Genomic DNA, 16,180 nt, shown 5'->3' with positions numbered 1-16,180 from the left:
TTGGATCGATTATCATCTCAAATAAGGGGTAAAATGTGACCGTAGCAAAAAAAAAAAAAAAAAAAAAAAATTCAATTAAGCGATAGTAGGTAGGTAGATATCCGTGACTATTTACAGACACAATTTTTTTCATTGTGACGTAATTTGTTTAAAAGTTTAAAATATGCGAGGGAATAATTAGTGGTTTTTTTTTCTTCTTTTTTTTTTAACGAAATATTAGACATCAATTAATGATTCTAAGCTAAAAATGACAGACATTTCGAATAATAAATATAATTACTTACCTTCTTTTAATGGCTGGGTTGAAAGAAAAGCGGTTGCACGACATCTTTAAACGGGGGCCTCCACGGTAAAACGGACAAATTAAAAATACTTCGGGGGCTTAATGTGCCATGAATCTGCTATGGCAGCATATAGACATATCGTTCTATCAAACACAACAGTTCTTTTGGCTTAAAATACAGCAGTCTATTTTAAAGAGGGCTGCAAGAGCAGAAACTGCCATTTCGGCCTTGTCTGTGTTTTCCGCCATGTTTTAATTTCACAAATTTAGCACTATTTTGGCCTTTGAGAGCCAAAGGTCATCGATGACGTCGACTAGTCGGGACGGCTCTAATCACCACAAGCCCTCCCAGTCAAAACGGATTTCTATCGCCGCCGGTAGTAGCCAATGAGTTAACCTCAAAGAGACTGTTTAGTTTGCAATCAGCCAATCATAGGGCTAATTATAGGTTTAACTGTGCCGGTTCATGGTTAGAATATTTACTACGGTTTTTAAAAGTCACGGTTGGTAAAACCGCTCAATTTTCCCATACCGATAAGCCCATCCCTGCTCCACAGTCGCAGGTGTCCGCGACAGCCAAACTTGCAGCCAGCCTTTTCCCTTTTCAAAGTGTTAGCATTGCACAAGTGCCGAGAACACATGGGAACCGGAGGCTGAAGTCTCAATGCAACCTTTTTCCCTTACCTAAAAAGACTTAATTGGGTGTGTGGAAATTTTTCGAATACACAGGCTAGAGGAAGCCAACTATCCCATTTGTGAACACTTCAAAAGAGTATACTTTCAAATCAGTGTTGAGCACATTACTTTAAAAAAGTAATTATAGTTACTCACTACTTCTTCCAAAAAGTAACTGAGTTAGTAACTGAATTCAACTATAGTAAAAGTAACTAGTTACCAGGGAAAGTAACTATTTCCGTAACTTTAAAAAGAAGTTGTTGTATGTCAAAGAATTTGAAATTTTCTGAGCAGTATTCGAGTCAGTTGAATAGAGAAGAACAGACAGGTAGTTGTGTTATAGAACCTTGTAATATTTATTGCACCTCACCAGCAACAGATTTATCCTACACTTGAAGTGCAACAAAAATAAACAGTAAACAATATAATAGAATAACAATCGGCAGTACACAATATAAAGTGAGTTTAATAAATTAAATCTCTCACAACCTGAGACAACTGGTCAAGTAGACATAGCCTACTGTACTTCAAGTATTTTAACTTGAAATAGTGTTTATATCTCCACCTCGTAAAGGACAAATATTCCCCTGAATGCTCTGCCATCATATCCCTCTGCATCTGTTTTGCGTGTGTGTGTTTGCCGCACGCGCTGTTCCGGTTTGTGTGTGAAAACACCGGCTCTGATTGGCTTACCATGACACATGACTCTAACCCTCAGCCTATCACAATGACTTCCATCGCATCTATCCAGGGGGTGCATTCAGGTAGCCTCGTCCCCCTACTCCTCCCGTCACCCTCAAAGCGTCTGCTGTCCTCAAGATGGAAGCAGCATTCTTGGTGGCTGACAGTGGGGGATGGGAGCAAGGCTAGCATTAAGGTGTAGCAAACACAGAAACGTTAGCAAGCTTTGGAAAGCATTGTCCAATTGACTGAGCAGGGACAAACAGCCTGGAGTCATAAAAAGTACGTTATTGTTTTGCACACATGATGCGGGAGTGAGTTAGAGACACGACCTGCTGAGAGCCGTACGTTTGTGTTAATGTTGAAGTTATATGTGCAATTAAAGAAACAGAGTGCCAGCACGTCCTGTGTGGTATATCTTTGCTAAGAAAAAGCACAAAACAAAACACGTGCGCTATTCTCGAACCTGAACGCACCCCAAGTCTTGGATGACAAATAAACGGAGCAGAGTAGACTTGCTACGGCTGGTAGTTTCTTCAATTTATTCAGAGTAACGCACCGCTTTTGACCATCAGTAACGGTAACGGTGTTGTAACGGCGGAAAAAATAATTAGATTACCCCGTTACTGAAAAAATAACGCCGTTATGTAACGTTATGTATTTATAACACTGTAATCAAATAGCGACTGCAACCAGCTGTGAGTTGGCAGTTGTGAAAGTGGAACAAAAGATATGGTTTACTATCATTCAATATAAAGATGAATAAAATGCGCAATAAATTCTTAACATTTGAAACTTGCATTCTTGTCATCATTCATTTAGGATGTCACTTCTTCCGCCAACAAAGTGGTCTGAACAGAACACGTCGTCTGCAGCTCAAAAGAGGCATAAAGTCAAATTACAGCTGTAGCATTAGTTAACATCATATGGAGAGCAGTGCTCGATTCTTTTAAAAAAATGGGTACCTTCTGCATATGTGTACACCTATATTTACATGAATTGAAATCAAATTAAACTAAAGAATGTCTTGCAAAGGTTGATATTTGAGATCCATGCGAGGTCACAGTTTCATTTTATCATCAGCAGGAAGTGATGCTATTATTCAGTGAGGTGAGAAGAGAGAATAGCGATTTGTGCTGCAGCTTTCTTAGTGACTTCCTGTGGTCTCGGGTGTCCCGGTGCTGCTAATGTAGCTGTGCGAGGTTCCTGCACGCGGTGAACTGAAAAGATGCTCCTTGTGGTGACAGCTACCCTGTGATGATGTGCAGCTGTGTTCAAAGTACTCACTCAACTCACTTGCTCATTTCTTTGTCTACGTAGCTATATACAGGATACCCCCCCCCCCTTTTTTTTTTAATTGAACAATAACCATACGTACAGACATACATACAGGTATACATATCAAACAACAGTAATTCAGAAAAACCAGTTCACTTAGAAAAAAAATCCTTATCAACAATGTTTCCTCTCACATAGTCAGACACACAAAAATAATTTATACATTAAAAAAAAGTTATATACCAAACAATTTCGCATAAGATTCTAGCACAGACTTGCATTTTGTATTCTGTATCATATTAAGTGATGTGAAATACGATTAAATTTCAACCAAAAATAATTTAAAATTTGGATTTACGTTTTGAAATTTAGATTTATGAATATGATATTTCCCCAACAATATATAAAGATTCAATGTTGTGTATATATTTCTATTTTTGGATTCAAATACAGTAATAATTGTTTTTCCTTTCAATCCAACCTTTTGTCTAGTATGCAATAAAATATAGTTTTGAAGATCCGTCCAAAACTTTGCACTAATGGGGCAACCATAAAACAAATGAGGTATACTTTCAGTCTCAGTCTTACAAAATGTGCATTTGTTGTCAACATCCTTAAAACGGGACAAGTACACATTAGTTGGGTATATTTTATGCAAAATCTTCAAATGTAATTCCCTTACTTTGTTAGAAACAAAAAGTTTAAAAGGGACAAGCCATGCCTCTCTCCATTTAATACAATCAAACTGCGCATTCCAGAAGAATTTCCCACGAGGGACAATTTTTCTATTTCTATAAAAAGATTCCCTAATATGTTTGTTTGTACAGTTTTTGCTCAAAAGATCTATACCATTTAAGTAAAGGATATACACATTAACAGGTTGTCTACGTAGCTATAGTTTTACATGAAGTCAGATCCGTTGCATCACAGTGCATCATTGGCATCTCGTCTTCTTTTTTAACCTGGGCCTTTACCAGCTACCTACCCATACAAAGCCATCTCTTAACACTACTGTTCTCGTCTTTGAAATGATAAAAATGCATACACTGCACTATCCTCCCTATATAATCCCCTCACGGTGCTGGGAAGTGGCTGCCAGTTGGGGACCTGGCAGCCACAATAATAGGGCGTTAGGTAGGTCCCACACTTTTCTATATGGCGGGACTCCCAGGGCGGGGCCTCGCCTGGGCTGACGGTTGTTGGGGTGGAGCTTCGCTCCTGTGCTGGACCAGGGCTGCCTCTCGGCGTTTTCCTGCTTCCGCCTTCCTCTCTCTTTCCTACCCGGGCATGCTACTTTCTCCTAATAAATAAAACACAATGAACATCCACAGTGGGAGTATATCAAACTCCCATGTGGTACATTCAAACTGTTCAGACCATAAGGGCACTCAAGATTCCTATTCTCCATGTTAAAGCAGCTGAGGTAAAAAAAAAAAAGAAAAAGAAATGGCAAAAACCAACAATGCAATAGAATATGCAAAATCACGACACTATTTCTCTGTCGTTGACTGCATTATTTTTTAAGGACATGAAGCCTGGCTAATGACTGCTTCGAAAGTGAGAGAAACAAAACGGTGGCTTCACGTGGTTATTAAGAGAGTTGTTATAAAAGGAAACCAAAAGAGAAGCATTCATTTCACCTCAGTGGAAGAATGCATTGACAATATTGAAATTGTAATTGGTTTTGAAATTTGTGTATGTGAATAGGGCTGCCACAAATGATTATTTTCATAGTTGATTATTCACCATTTATTTTTGCGATGAAATAAATATGAATGTATTTGATTTTAAATTAAAAATGCAATTCAATAATCATACATATGAGAACATTAACTGTTTTAAAGTATTTTAAAATGTTAAAATTAAAAAAGACATACAAATGAAATAGAAGAGAGACTATTTACTGTTAAGAGGCTCAAAAATAATGTCTATGATTCATCACTTATCGAAATAGTTTTTGATTAATTTGATTGTCTATTAGTTGTCGATTTAATTGTGGGAGACTTGGTCTGACTGTTTGTTTGAAAGTGAGTGAGAAGCTGAGTGTGTGTCAGGTTCAGTGAAAGAGTCAGAGTGCATCTCCCATGTTGTCTACATGCGACTACCCCCAGCCCACAAGTGGGTGTGTGGAGTGGGGGATTAACGTGGATTTGTTGGCCACGCTGGGATTTGGCACGGCCAGTTAAGAGCCGGCAGGGAGGGACTGATTACACTGAGAACATAATGGACCTTCTCATGTTAGTCACTACGCTTTTTCAAAAGATGGTGATTCACTCAGTGGGTTTTTCCATGTCACACTAGACGTGCTGTGGTGCTGGTGACGTTTCCATGTGTGTTGTCTTACCAAATCCCTACAAAATATAGACTGATAGGAATAGACTATATAAAAAAAAGAATACAGTAGTACCTCTACCTACGAATTTAATTTGTTCCAGGATCTGGCTTGTAAGTCGAAATAGTCGTATGTCGAGTGGGATTTTCCCATAAGAATACATTATAATTCGATGATTTTGTTCAACAGCCCAAAACCCAATCCTAAACCCTTCATAATTACTGCAGGTACAATTACGAACATTAATTAGACATAGCAAAACAAATTCATTATAAATACAAATTGTAATAATAATAATAATGCACTGAATCGGGTTCTAATGTGGTGGTTGTGTTTTGCATTCTGTTCCTGAACGCACAGTGTGACTGACGAGAAAGTGAGAGAGGTGCGTTGGAGTGGGAAGCTTTTACTTTCTCTTTTCATGCTCTGTTGTTGTTGGCGTCGGCTACGGCGGACAGTAGCCGTGTTGCGTTGCACAAAATTCTGAAATAAACAATTAAAAACCTGACGAAGCTGGCGACTTCCTTGCGGATGTTACATGATTGTCACATTAACTTTATAAAGATTGGCGAACGGAGGTCGGAGGAAGACTGTCGAGATTGTAGACATATTCTGAACTAGTTCACTGTTGCGCACACCACGCTCATATTTTTCTATTATTTCCATCTTAATTTCAATGTTAAGCGTCACCTTTTTCCTTTTTTCACCACTTGCACTAACGTTCTTGGGATTTCTCTCACAAGAAAATCCGCCGTGCTGCCATCTTGCGGGAAAACAATGAAATTGCGACGCTTTTGTCAGTCGTCATATTTCGAGCATGTCATATGTCAAGAAAATTGACAAATTTTACGTTGGATGTCTAAAGGATTGTATGTCGAGTTGTTCGTATGTTTCGGTACACGGAAAATTCACTTTTCGAAAAGTTTATCAAAGCTTTTTCGATTCATATTAGGAAAAATTATCCATCATATGAAAGATAATATTCAGTACTGTTATGAATTATTATGGCTCGCAGCAATGGAATGATGTACAGTAACTTATGTGTTTCTATTTTTGTGTTGTTGTTATTATTCTTATAAGCAGACGAGGCGTAAAAATCATGCTCAGACGTTTAAGGAACAGTTTTGTTTTCACTCTACCGGTCGTGCAGTATAGGAATACACTTGCTTGTATGTGGTATGTAGGTAATCCCATTGCACGCTCGGAAATGGAGATCTAACTCATTACACCGCACTACATTTGACTATAAATGTAAACAAACAAAATATATACACTAAAATGTACTACACAATGCTCTATATGAACAAAAGAATATATCATACAAGTGATGCTTTATCAAGGCACAAACAGCGAGATGAAATGGCAAACAGCGGCTCCTGAATTTAGCTAATCTTTTAACACTTCGTGTTTGCTATGAGCTCGCGCGAGTACTCATGTGATATGAGCCGAACAAACTTATACTTAAGCGCCACAAGGGGGTGACAAAGCGTTACAAATAAAGACAGGCAAACAGAGAGCATGACATCAAATTTAATGTGGTGGTTTTTTTTCTACAGCTTGGAACAAATTTGGTGATTTACATGTATAGTGCGATTCATTATACGGAAAAATCATGATATGAAAGCCACCCCGGAAGGAATTAATTTCGTATTTTGAACTACCAATATATAATGAATAGGGACTAGGTAGACATGTGCTGATTACAGGTTTCAAGGTATACCGTGGTAAGAAAACGTCACGGTTTCAAAGCCACAAAAACCCGTGATACCGTCCCTACAATATTAGCTGTTTTTAATGTCCCAAAATGCAGGGAGAAATCCTTCGCTTGCAGCTGCAAGGCTCAATCCTCCCCCACCGGTTGTTGCTCAGTGTCAATGAGTCAGCTGTGCTAAACAATGGCTGGAGGAGGTGAAACTCCATCGAAGAAAAAGAAATTGCTAGTATGGGAATACATCGGCTACAGAAAAGTTACAGACGGCCGCGGCTTAGAGGAGGAGGGCCAACCGACTTGTAAAACATGTTTGCGGAGGGTGGCTGGCGAGGAGGCAGTACCTCCAATATGATTTCACATTTATACAAAATTAAAGGTTAGTAAACACTGTCATTAACGTTTCCCCACTACCTATGAGAGCTAACCCCAGTGTTTTTAGTGTGTCAAGCGGTGGTAAAACGTGGTGTGCTTTTTTTGGCTTTTCTCTTGTGTTAAGAAAGAGTGTGTATAATGTAAATATTATACGAGTCATACACAGGTGCTTTTGATGGAAAATAATTCAATTATTTTGTTCTTTTGGTAATAATGTTGAGCTGAGGCTGTGGGTTTAGGCTCACCTAAAGGTCTGCAATTATTTTAATTTTATTTCAGTTATTTTTGTATTTTTTAACATTTATTGTGACTTAACATTATAATTTTGTTCCAATTTGCTAATATGTTTTGAAAAATAAAAACCCTGTTCAATGGGAAAAAAGTATTAGCGGTATTTTTTCAAACCCAGATATCTCAAAGTAACACATTTTAGAACTGTAATTGCTTTACCGTGATATTTTGGCTTAATGTTATCATACCGTCAGAATCTCACACTGGCACATGCCTAGTACTAAGATACGTGAATGATCCCGAATGCTGCGACTAAGTTCGGAATTAATCATTCCCTGCTCCTAATCACGATATGGGGATTTTGACTGTACTCTTTTTAGTTGACTAAATCCACTATATCAAGTGAATGGCACCGTCACAAATTCAAAGCGGAACCTTTCAAATAAATCAACACCACTCAGATTCAATTTAATGTAGGATTTCAGTGTTTAATTTAATAGGATTATATGAGCAAAGGATGAGCCAGATGAATCATTGGAAAATTTTTCCATGTTGATTTAAGAACATCTATATTGTATACATGAATAGAATAATCTGCAGGACCCGACTTATGAATATGTTTGGGTCCTTTGTACTGTATTTTCTTTAGTAATTGGACATTGATGTTTGTTCTCTTGGGTTAGAACGCCAGGATAGTGATCCCTTGTGGACAAAATCAACATTTTCACATGCATGTTGGCAGACTTTCAGCTAGGTATAATATAAACCTAGCCTGGTACTCCAGACTCACCACTGTTCCAGCTATTGAGTCTGGCCACCATTAAGCGGATAAAATTTCCAGGGCGGAGCAAGCCACAGCAAACAGAGAGCGGAGTGGACCAATCAGCGACGGGTGGGACGAGGGACTTGCGCACGGAAGTAAACATACGAGGAGAGCGGAGTTTATTCAACATGGCTAGCGCGAGACAGACTGTTGTCAATGACTTGTGTCGATGTGTTTTTGGTAATTTAAAACTGATTTTACCGTGGATTAGAACATATTCTCGGCTCTCCTGTTCGCCATCTGTTTTGTTGTGGAGACGACTTCCGACGCGGAAGAGTGACGTTGCTCTTTGGGAACACGTCACGCAAATAAACGAATCTGATTTGTCGATTGATTTTGTACTTGCTCGAGAGGCCGTTAATGGGCTGGGTCCCAGACTATACTCTCAGTGTTTGAAAAACACAGGGAGAACAGTCTGGCCGTGCCAGGCAAATATAATCCTTGGGCCCCAAAGCTTGATGCTGCCACCACCATGCTATACTGTATGTATGGTGTTCGTTTTGTTCAACATACCGTTAGCCAAAAATCTGTACCTCAATTTCATCTGACCATAATAAAATCTCTGGAACACTTGAAGGAAAACATGTTCTGTTCTGAAAGGAACGTTACGTTTTCCGTTCATCAAGAATTCATGAACGAGTTGGCAAGCAGCTGCCAGAGAGATCATAACAAATCTCTCTGCTGCAGGGCTAGATTTTGATTGAGCTGAAATGTCTTTTTCCCGAAGCCGGTCATTCTGTCACGTCCAGAGAGTAAATGTGCGGCACAAGGACTCAGCCGTCATCAATCCTTCTTCAAACGCGGGGGCGAGATGGAAGCAAGAGGCTGCAAGAAAAGCCCGCTCAGCAAAATGTATGGAAACAGGCCTTGAATGTGGTATCATAGCAACCCAAGGCAATTGGTTCAGCAAATATTACCTTACTTTCCGACAACATTTGGTCGATAACATAGATATTGGAAAGGACAACACACATATGATTGTTTTTCTTTTTTTTTTTTTTTCTGTGTTTTGTTAAAAGTGTTTGCCCTGTCTTAAATGACACAGCAGAATGTCCGACTTCTCACATCTTAGTTCTCTGTAAATATTCACAAATGCTCTTGATGATCTCGTACTTTGGTCTGAGTGTTGCTTAAGGATGTCTGTAAATACAGACCTTGACTGACACAAAACAAGAGGGATAGAGAAATTTAATTTGTTCTGTGAGTCTGTAATAAACTTATTGACGCCATAAACTATAAAACAACAAAAACTATATTAAAAAACGATTGAGCCATTTGTAATTGTTTATTCATAGATGTACAGAAAAGTGCAGTGAAAAAGTATTTGCCCTCTTCTTGATTTGAGGGTTTTCAGATTTCAGTGGTGCTTCAACGATTAATCGATGAACTCGAGTATTCAAGTAGAAAAAAAAAAAGATTCGAATAAAATTTTGCTGCTTCGAGTATTCGTTAATTTCAAGTGGCGTTCTCATGTTTTTTGTTTGTTTGTTTGTTTTGGAAGTGTTTGCATTTAGTTTTATCGATTTGGGTGGATACACGGCCCTCTAGTCTACCTAATTTCACATGGCTGAATCCATCGGCTACCTGTTAAGACCAACATAAGCTAAGTTTTTTTTTTAGCTAATTTTTTTTAATGCATTCGTAATTTAGGTAATTGGTATATTTAGCCATATTTTGTGGGAGTGTATCTGATCCATTTGTTAAGAGCGTTGTAAAAAAGAATTAGCATTTTATAGCATTTAAGATAGCGGACTTTTGCTATTTAAGTTAGCCAACTGTTCTTTTGTTGTACATAGATAAATTTTTTTTTTTTTTTTTTTCATACCGTTAGAGGCACAGCCCAGGTATTTTAATTTTTTATGTTCCTTATCGGGATTAATCGATTATTCGAACTAACTAGTTCATCAATTAATCGACTACTAAATTAATCGATAGCTGTAGCCCTAGATTTCAGTTTATGAAACTAATTTAATACCACACAAGAGACAGCCCAAGAAAATTCAAAATGCTATTTCTTTTTACATGGAGCCCGATAGGTTTATAATTTCTTTCCCCATTTGGTAAATGAAATCTTCATTTAGAAACTGCATTTTTATATTGGCTCGTGTTGTCTCTGTGTGGTATTAAAACTGGTTTGATGGACTGAAACCTTTTGGTGTGATAAATATGCAAAAAAAAAAACACAGAAATCAAGAAGTATGAAACTCAGCGTGATCAATGTTTATTCATCAAGTTGATCAGGGTTTCTTTTCTCACAATCACAACACAATTACTACTACCTAGTAGAGGTGTCGAAATTAACATATTTATTAAATTATTTGATATTTAGGTCAACTAGTTACAGTGCTTGCCAAAAGTATTGGCATCCCTGCAATTCTGTCAGATAATGCTCAGTTTCTCCCAGAAAATTATTGCAATTACAAATGCTTTGGTAGTAATATCTTCATTTATTTTGCTTGCAATGAAAAAACACAAAAGAGAATGAAAAAAAAAAAATCATTATCATTTTACACAAAACTCCAAAAATGGGCCAGGCAAAAGTATAGGCACCCTCAGTCAAATACTTGGTTGCACAACCCTGAGACAAATAACTGCCAACAATCGCTTCCGGTATCCATCAATGGGTTTCTCACAATGCTCTGCTGGAATTTTAGAGCATTCTTCTTTGGCCAACTGCTCCAGGTCTGAGATTTGAAGGGTGCCTTCTCCAAACTGCCATTTTCAGATCTCTCTACAGGTGCTCTATGGAATTCAGCTGCAAAATTTGTTGAGAGTCTTCAGTCTTCATAATGCCATGCACATAGTCAAGCAGTCCAGTGCCAGAGGAAGCAAAGCAACCCCAAAAAATCAGAGAACCTCCGCCATGTTTGACGGTTGGGACAGTGTTCTTTTCTTTGAAGGCCTCATTTTTCCCCCCTGTAAACTCTATGTTGTTGCCTATTTCCAAAAAGCTCTACTTTTGTCTCATCTGACCAGAGAACATTCTTCCAAAATGTTTTTAGCTTTCTCTGGTAAGTTTTGGCAAACTCCAACCTGGCTTTTTTATGTCTCTGGGTCAGAAGTAGGGTCTTCCTGGGTATCCTACCATAGAGTCCCTTTTCATTCAGACGCCGACGGATAGTATGAGTTGACACTGTTGTACCCTTGGACTGCAGGACAGCTTGAACTTGTTTGGATGTTTGTAGAGGTTCTCTAGCCACCATCTGCACAATCTTTCGTTGAAATCTCTCATCAATTTTTCTTTTCCGTCCACATCTAGGGAGGTTAGCCACAGTGCCATGGGCTTAAACACTTATTGATGACACTGCGCACTGTAGACAAAGGAACATTCAGGTCTTTGGAGATTTGTAGCCTTGAGATTGCCCATGCTTCCTCACAATTTTGCTTCTCAAGTCCTCAGGCAGTTCTTTGATCTTCTTTTCTCCATGCTCAATGTGGTACACACAAGGACACAGGTTGTCAACTTTAATCCATTTTAACTGACTGCAAGCGTTATTTAACTATTGCCACCACCTGTTATGTGCCACAGGTAAGTAACAGGTGCTGTTAATTGCACAAATTAGAGAAGCATCACGTGATTTTTCAAAGGGTGCCAATGCTTTCTTTGGCCCATTTTTGGAGTTATGTGTAAAATGAGCTTGATTTATTTTATTTTTTATTCTCTTTTGTGTTTTTTCATTGCAAGCAAAATAAATGAAGATATTATTACCAAAGCATTTGTAATTGTAATCATTTTCTGGGAGAAATTGAGCATTATCTGACAGAATTGCAGGGGTGCCAATACTTTTGGCCAGCACTGTAGTTGCCATTAACGTCAACAGACGTCCAATCCATTTGAACAGGGAAGTTTGGGAGCAACTGATTGCTGTATTCCCTTATAATAGATAAGAGATTGTAATACCGCTTATTTAGATAGTTTGAAAAAATAATCCAGATTAAATAAAAAATACTAAGGAAAAAAAAAAAAACTACAAGAGTACTAAGGGAAAAAAAACTACAAGAGTGGGAGACAGTTCACATCCAGTCAGCAGCTCTGGGACGCTATTATAACATCCTGCAAAGAAATGAAAGTTCAATGGATGCAAGGCATATTGAAGTGATATTAAGCAAGGGGTCCTATATTAACATGTAACTACAGCTTGATGGTCATGCCTAAATTTTTGGGAAATAAGCAATGTTTTCATACCCTGAGCAAGGTACTGTATCTTACTCTTTTCAGCAGTAGAGAGATTGTTTTTCTCCTCCATATTTCTTGATATTGCGAAACAACACTTTTCACAGTTTTCCTTTATATGGGCTCACCGTGGAGACAATTATCACGTGTGTCTGAGATTGATGTCAATGATCTACAGAGCCACTCATAAGTTTAATGGGAAAAACTAAAACATTTTCTTTTTTATTCTCTTAAAACAAACTTTCATAATAATTTGGAACACAGTGTATATTCGATTGTGACAGCCATACTACTATGACAAATACAAATGTTTTTACAAAGAATATGCAGTATTTTGTTTTTTAAACCAATCTTGATAACCGCAAACGTTTTCATGTATATTTTTTAGAGTGAATTGCAGGTTGTTATGGTTGGTTTTTGAGTTTTTTTGGGGGGGTGGATAAAATACATTTATTTTGAAAGGCTTTTCAAGTGTAAACTTTAGCGAAAGTTAAGTGTATAATAGAAATATAAGTGGCATATTGAACGTTAAAGACACGATTACAATAGATACAGATAGACCGATAATTGAGCAACAATTGTACCATAGCACTGATACAGAATTAACAAATGAAGGTTTTGTTGCAGTCCACAAACTTATACTGTGGGGAGAACAAGTGAACAAGTATTTAATACACTGCCAATGGGTTTTCCCATTGGCAGTGTATCAAATACTTGTTCTCCCCACTGTAAGTTTATTTTTTGCTCACAACACAAGTCTACCAAACAATGGATAAAAACTTTGGGAGCTCAAGTCAAGTTACAACTGCATTTCTGCATGCTAAGTTGTCTCTTTCCTTCTTTTGTCTTTCTTCTGCAGAGGTGCGTTTTCTGAGGTGGTAATGGCTCGGGAGAAGGTGACTGGAAAGATGGTCGCCATCAAGTGCATCCCCAAAAAAGCTCTAAAAGGGAAGGAGACAAGTCTGGAGAATGAGATCGCCGTACTGAGGAAGTAGGTAGTGCACCAACTAGTCTTGTAACTCCTAAGACCGGTCTTGGTCTGGATACCACATTTTGAGGGTCTTGGTATCGGATCGGCCTGCAGGGTGACTTGGGATTTTCAGTCCACCTAGCACTTCAGAATCATTTGCAGTATGTAATTTTAAGAAAGGGTACACAATAAGAGAAATTAGCCATACTACTGTCAAGTTCACTAGCCGTACTATCAAAGCCACTGGCCCAGCTTAACGCGTCAGTTTTTGATCCGAATAATAACGAAAAAGAATAATTTGCTTCAATAACATGTATTGTTTTCAGGTAGATTTCATGAAAAGTGCACCAATACGGTGCAAAAACATGAATCTAGCGCAACTAATGCTATTCCAATTCCATAATCATTCCAGTATAGCCAGCTCTTCTTCCATCTCCTCCTCAGATGTCTGATTGTTGCACTCTGATGCCCAGGTAGTGTATCCAAAGCGTCTCTTTTTTTGTATCGTTGTCGGGTAACAAACTGGCGTGTGGTGTCAGCATTTACCCGTTTTCAACTTTATACGGTGCACCGACCCAGAACATGAATAACCCAACCAGAAACCTGAATAAACCCAAATTGACTCCACTGATCACTTACACATATTTGAATGTTTTTGGGGAATAAACACATACAAAATAAACAACGGGAGTTCCCTGGCGAGGCGTCCCCACAGCAGAGCCCCTATGCCTGGGCGAAGCTTTTCTATCTTCTCCTTACCACCGTCGGGAAGTCTCCCCCAATTCGTTTGTCGTGGCAACAATTTAGAAGTCAAAGACATGACTAAGGCAATTATGGCTAATGATTTTCAAGCTAGACTGTTGTTATGACGATATTATTTTCCCCGTAGTCACGCGGATGAATTATCACATTATGTTCATACCATAGGTTTCATACTCGTAATTTTTTTTCTAACTTACTTGTCTGCATATGTGGGCATTGATCTGCACACCTCACAGTAAATCTAGTTTTTTTTCTCATCGTAGCCGAGCCAAGTTTAACGTTCTCTCCCTTTTCTTTTCATATTGGATTTCGCTTTCCCTCAGCTCCTACGGTGACTCTCTTTCTTGAGTGGTCCTTTTTCTCCAGTGCTTGGCCAGGTGCTGGGGGCTTCAGAATAGAGGTTAGATTTTGTGCCCGAACCCGATGTCGGGTCGGGTCGGGCCCACATTTTAAGCATTCACGTTCGGGTCAGTTCGGGTCGGGCCGCCATGCCGGACTAATAAATTATTTAAAAAAAAAAAAAAATGGAGAGCAGGCTCTCTGTATTGCGCTTCTGCTTGTGCGTGTGCACGAACGCCGTGGCGCCGGCCGCTTTTTATTCTTGTCCTCCCGCTGTACCGTTTGAGCACGGCCGAGGCGCCGCCCTCATTTTCATTTCCTTGTCAGAGAGGCGAGTCCATGTGAGAACAATATCCCACACACTCAGAAATATGTTTAACAAACTTTCCCAGCGTTATTTCGTTGTGTGAATGCTTTGATAATTCTCAAAAAAATATGTAGATTATTTAAACATTAAGAAAACTTGCGTTTTTTTCTGCCAACTCGAAGAAATGAAAATAAATTGCTGCTGCTGCGTTTTTTTCCGCGTCACTCAAAAAAAAAAAAAAAAAAAATGGAGAGCAGGCTCTGTATTGCGCTTCTGCTTGTGCGTGTGCACGAACGCCGTGGCGCCGGCCGCTTTTTATTCTTGTTCTCCCGCTGTACCGTTTGAGCACGGCCGAGGCGCCGCCCTCATTTTCATTTCCTTGTCAGAGAGGCGAGTCCATGTGAGAACAATATCCCACACACTCAGAAATATGTTTAACAAACTTTCCCAGCGTTATTTCGTTGTGTGAATGCTTTGATAATTCTAAAAAAAATATGTAGATTATTTAAACATTAAGAAAACTTGCGTTTTTTTCTGCCAACTCGAAGAAATGAAAATAAATTGCTGCTGCTGCGTTTTTTCCGCGTCACTCAAAAAAAAAAAAAAAAAAATGGAGAGCAGGCTCTCTGTATTGCGCTTCTGCTTGTACGTGTGCACGAACGCCGTGGCGCCGGCCGCTTTTTATTCTTGTCCTCCCGCTGTACCGTTTGAGCACGGCCGAGGCGCCGCCCTCATTTTCATTTCCTTGTCAGAGAGGCGAGTCCATGTGAGAACAATATCCCACACACTCAGAAATATGTTTAACAAACTTTCCCAGCGTTATTTCGTTGTGTGAATGCTTTGATAATTCTAAAAAAAATATGTAGATTATTTAAACATTAAGAAAACTTGCGTTTTTTTCTGCCAACTCGAAGAAATGAAAATAAATTGCTGCTGCTGCGTTTTTTCCGCGTCACTCAAAAAAAAAAAAATAATAATCGGGTTTTTCGGGCTCGGGCCTGCAAATCTAGTTAAGTGGTCGAGCTTGGGCCGGGTCGGGCCTCAATAGACCCTACTCACGTGATGTCACAGCCACGCCCCCGCGCCATGATGTCCGGATACTAGTCATGTTAATGCATTAGCGCTTCGTAAATTCCTCCTATTATGGCGTGTTTTTCTGCTCGTTAACATTAATAATCAAAACGGTGAAGTCGTGTGTGGCGGTCAGTTGCAAAAACAGAGAAGATAGACGGAGAGACTTGA

General features: G+C 38.9%; 1 protein-coding gene across 1 annotated transcript in view; it reads left to right on the top strand.

The window, feature by feature from the left end:
- Nucleotides 1-16,180, top strand: part of camk1db (calcium/calmodulin-dependent protein kinase 1Db) — an 80,742-nt gene that overhangs the window by 26,019 nt on the left and 38,543 nt on the right. Inside the window, exon 2 of the mRNA XM_057835651.1 lies at nt 13,420-13,551. Within this exon, the coding sequence (XP_057691634.1) occupies nt 13,420-13,551 (132 nt within the window). The remainder of the gene's footprint in view (nt 1-13,419; nt 13,552-16,180) is intronic.

The sequence above is a fragment of the Corythoichthys intestinalis genome, chromosome 5 (genome assembly GCF_030265065.1).
Source record: "Corythoichthys intestinalis isolate RoL2023-P3 chromosome 5, ASM3026506v1, whole genome shotgun sequence".
Classification (NCBI taxonomy): domain Eukaryota; kingdom Metazoa; phylum Chordata; class Actinopteri; order Syngnathiformes; family Syngnathidae; genus Corythoichthys; species Corythoichthys intestinalis.
Note: the sequence above shows the minus strand (reverse complement) of the source record. Positions and strands in the feature narration are given on the sequence as shown.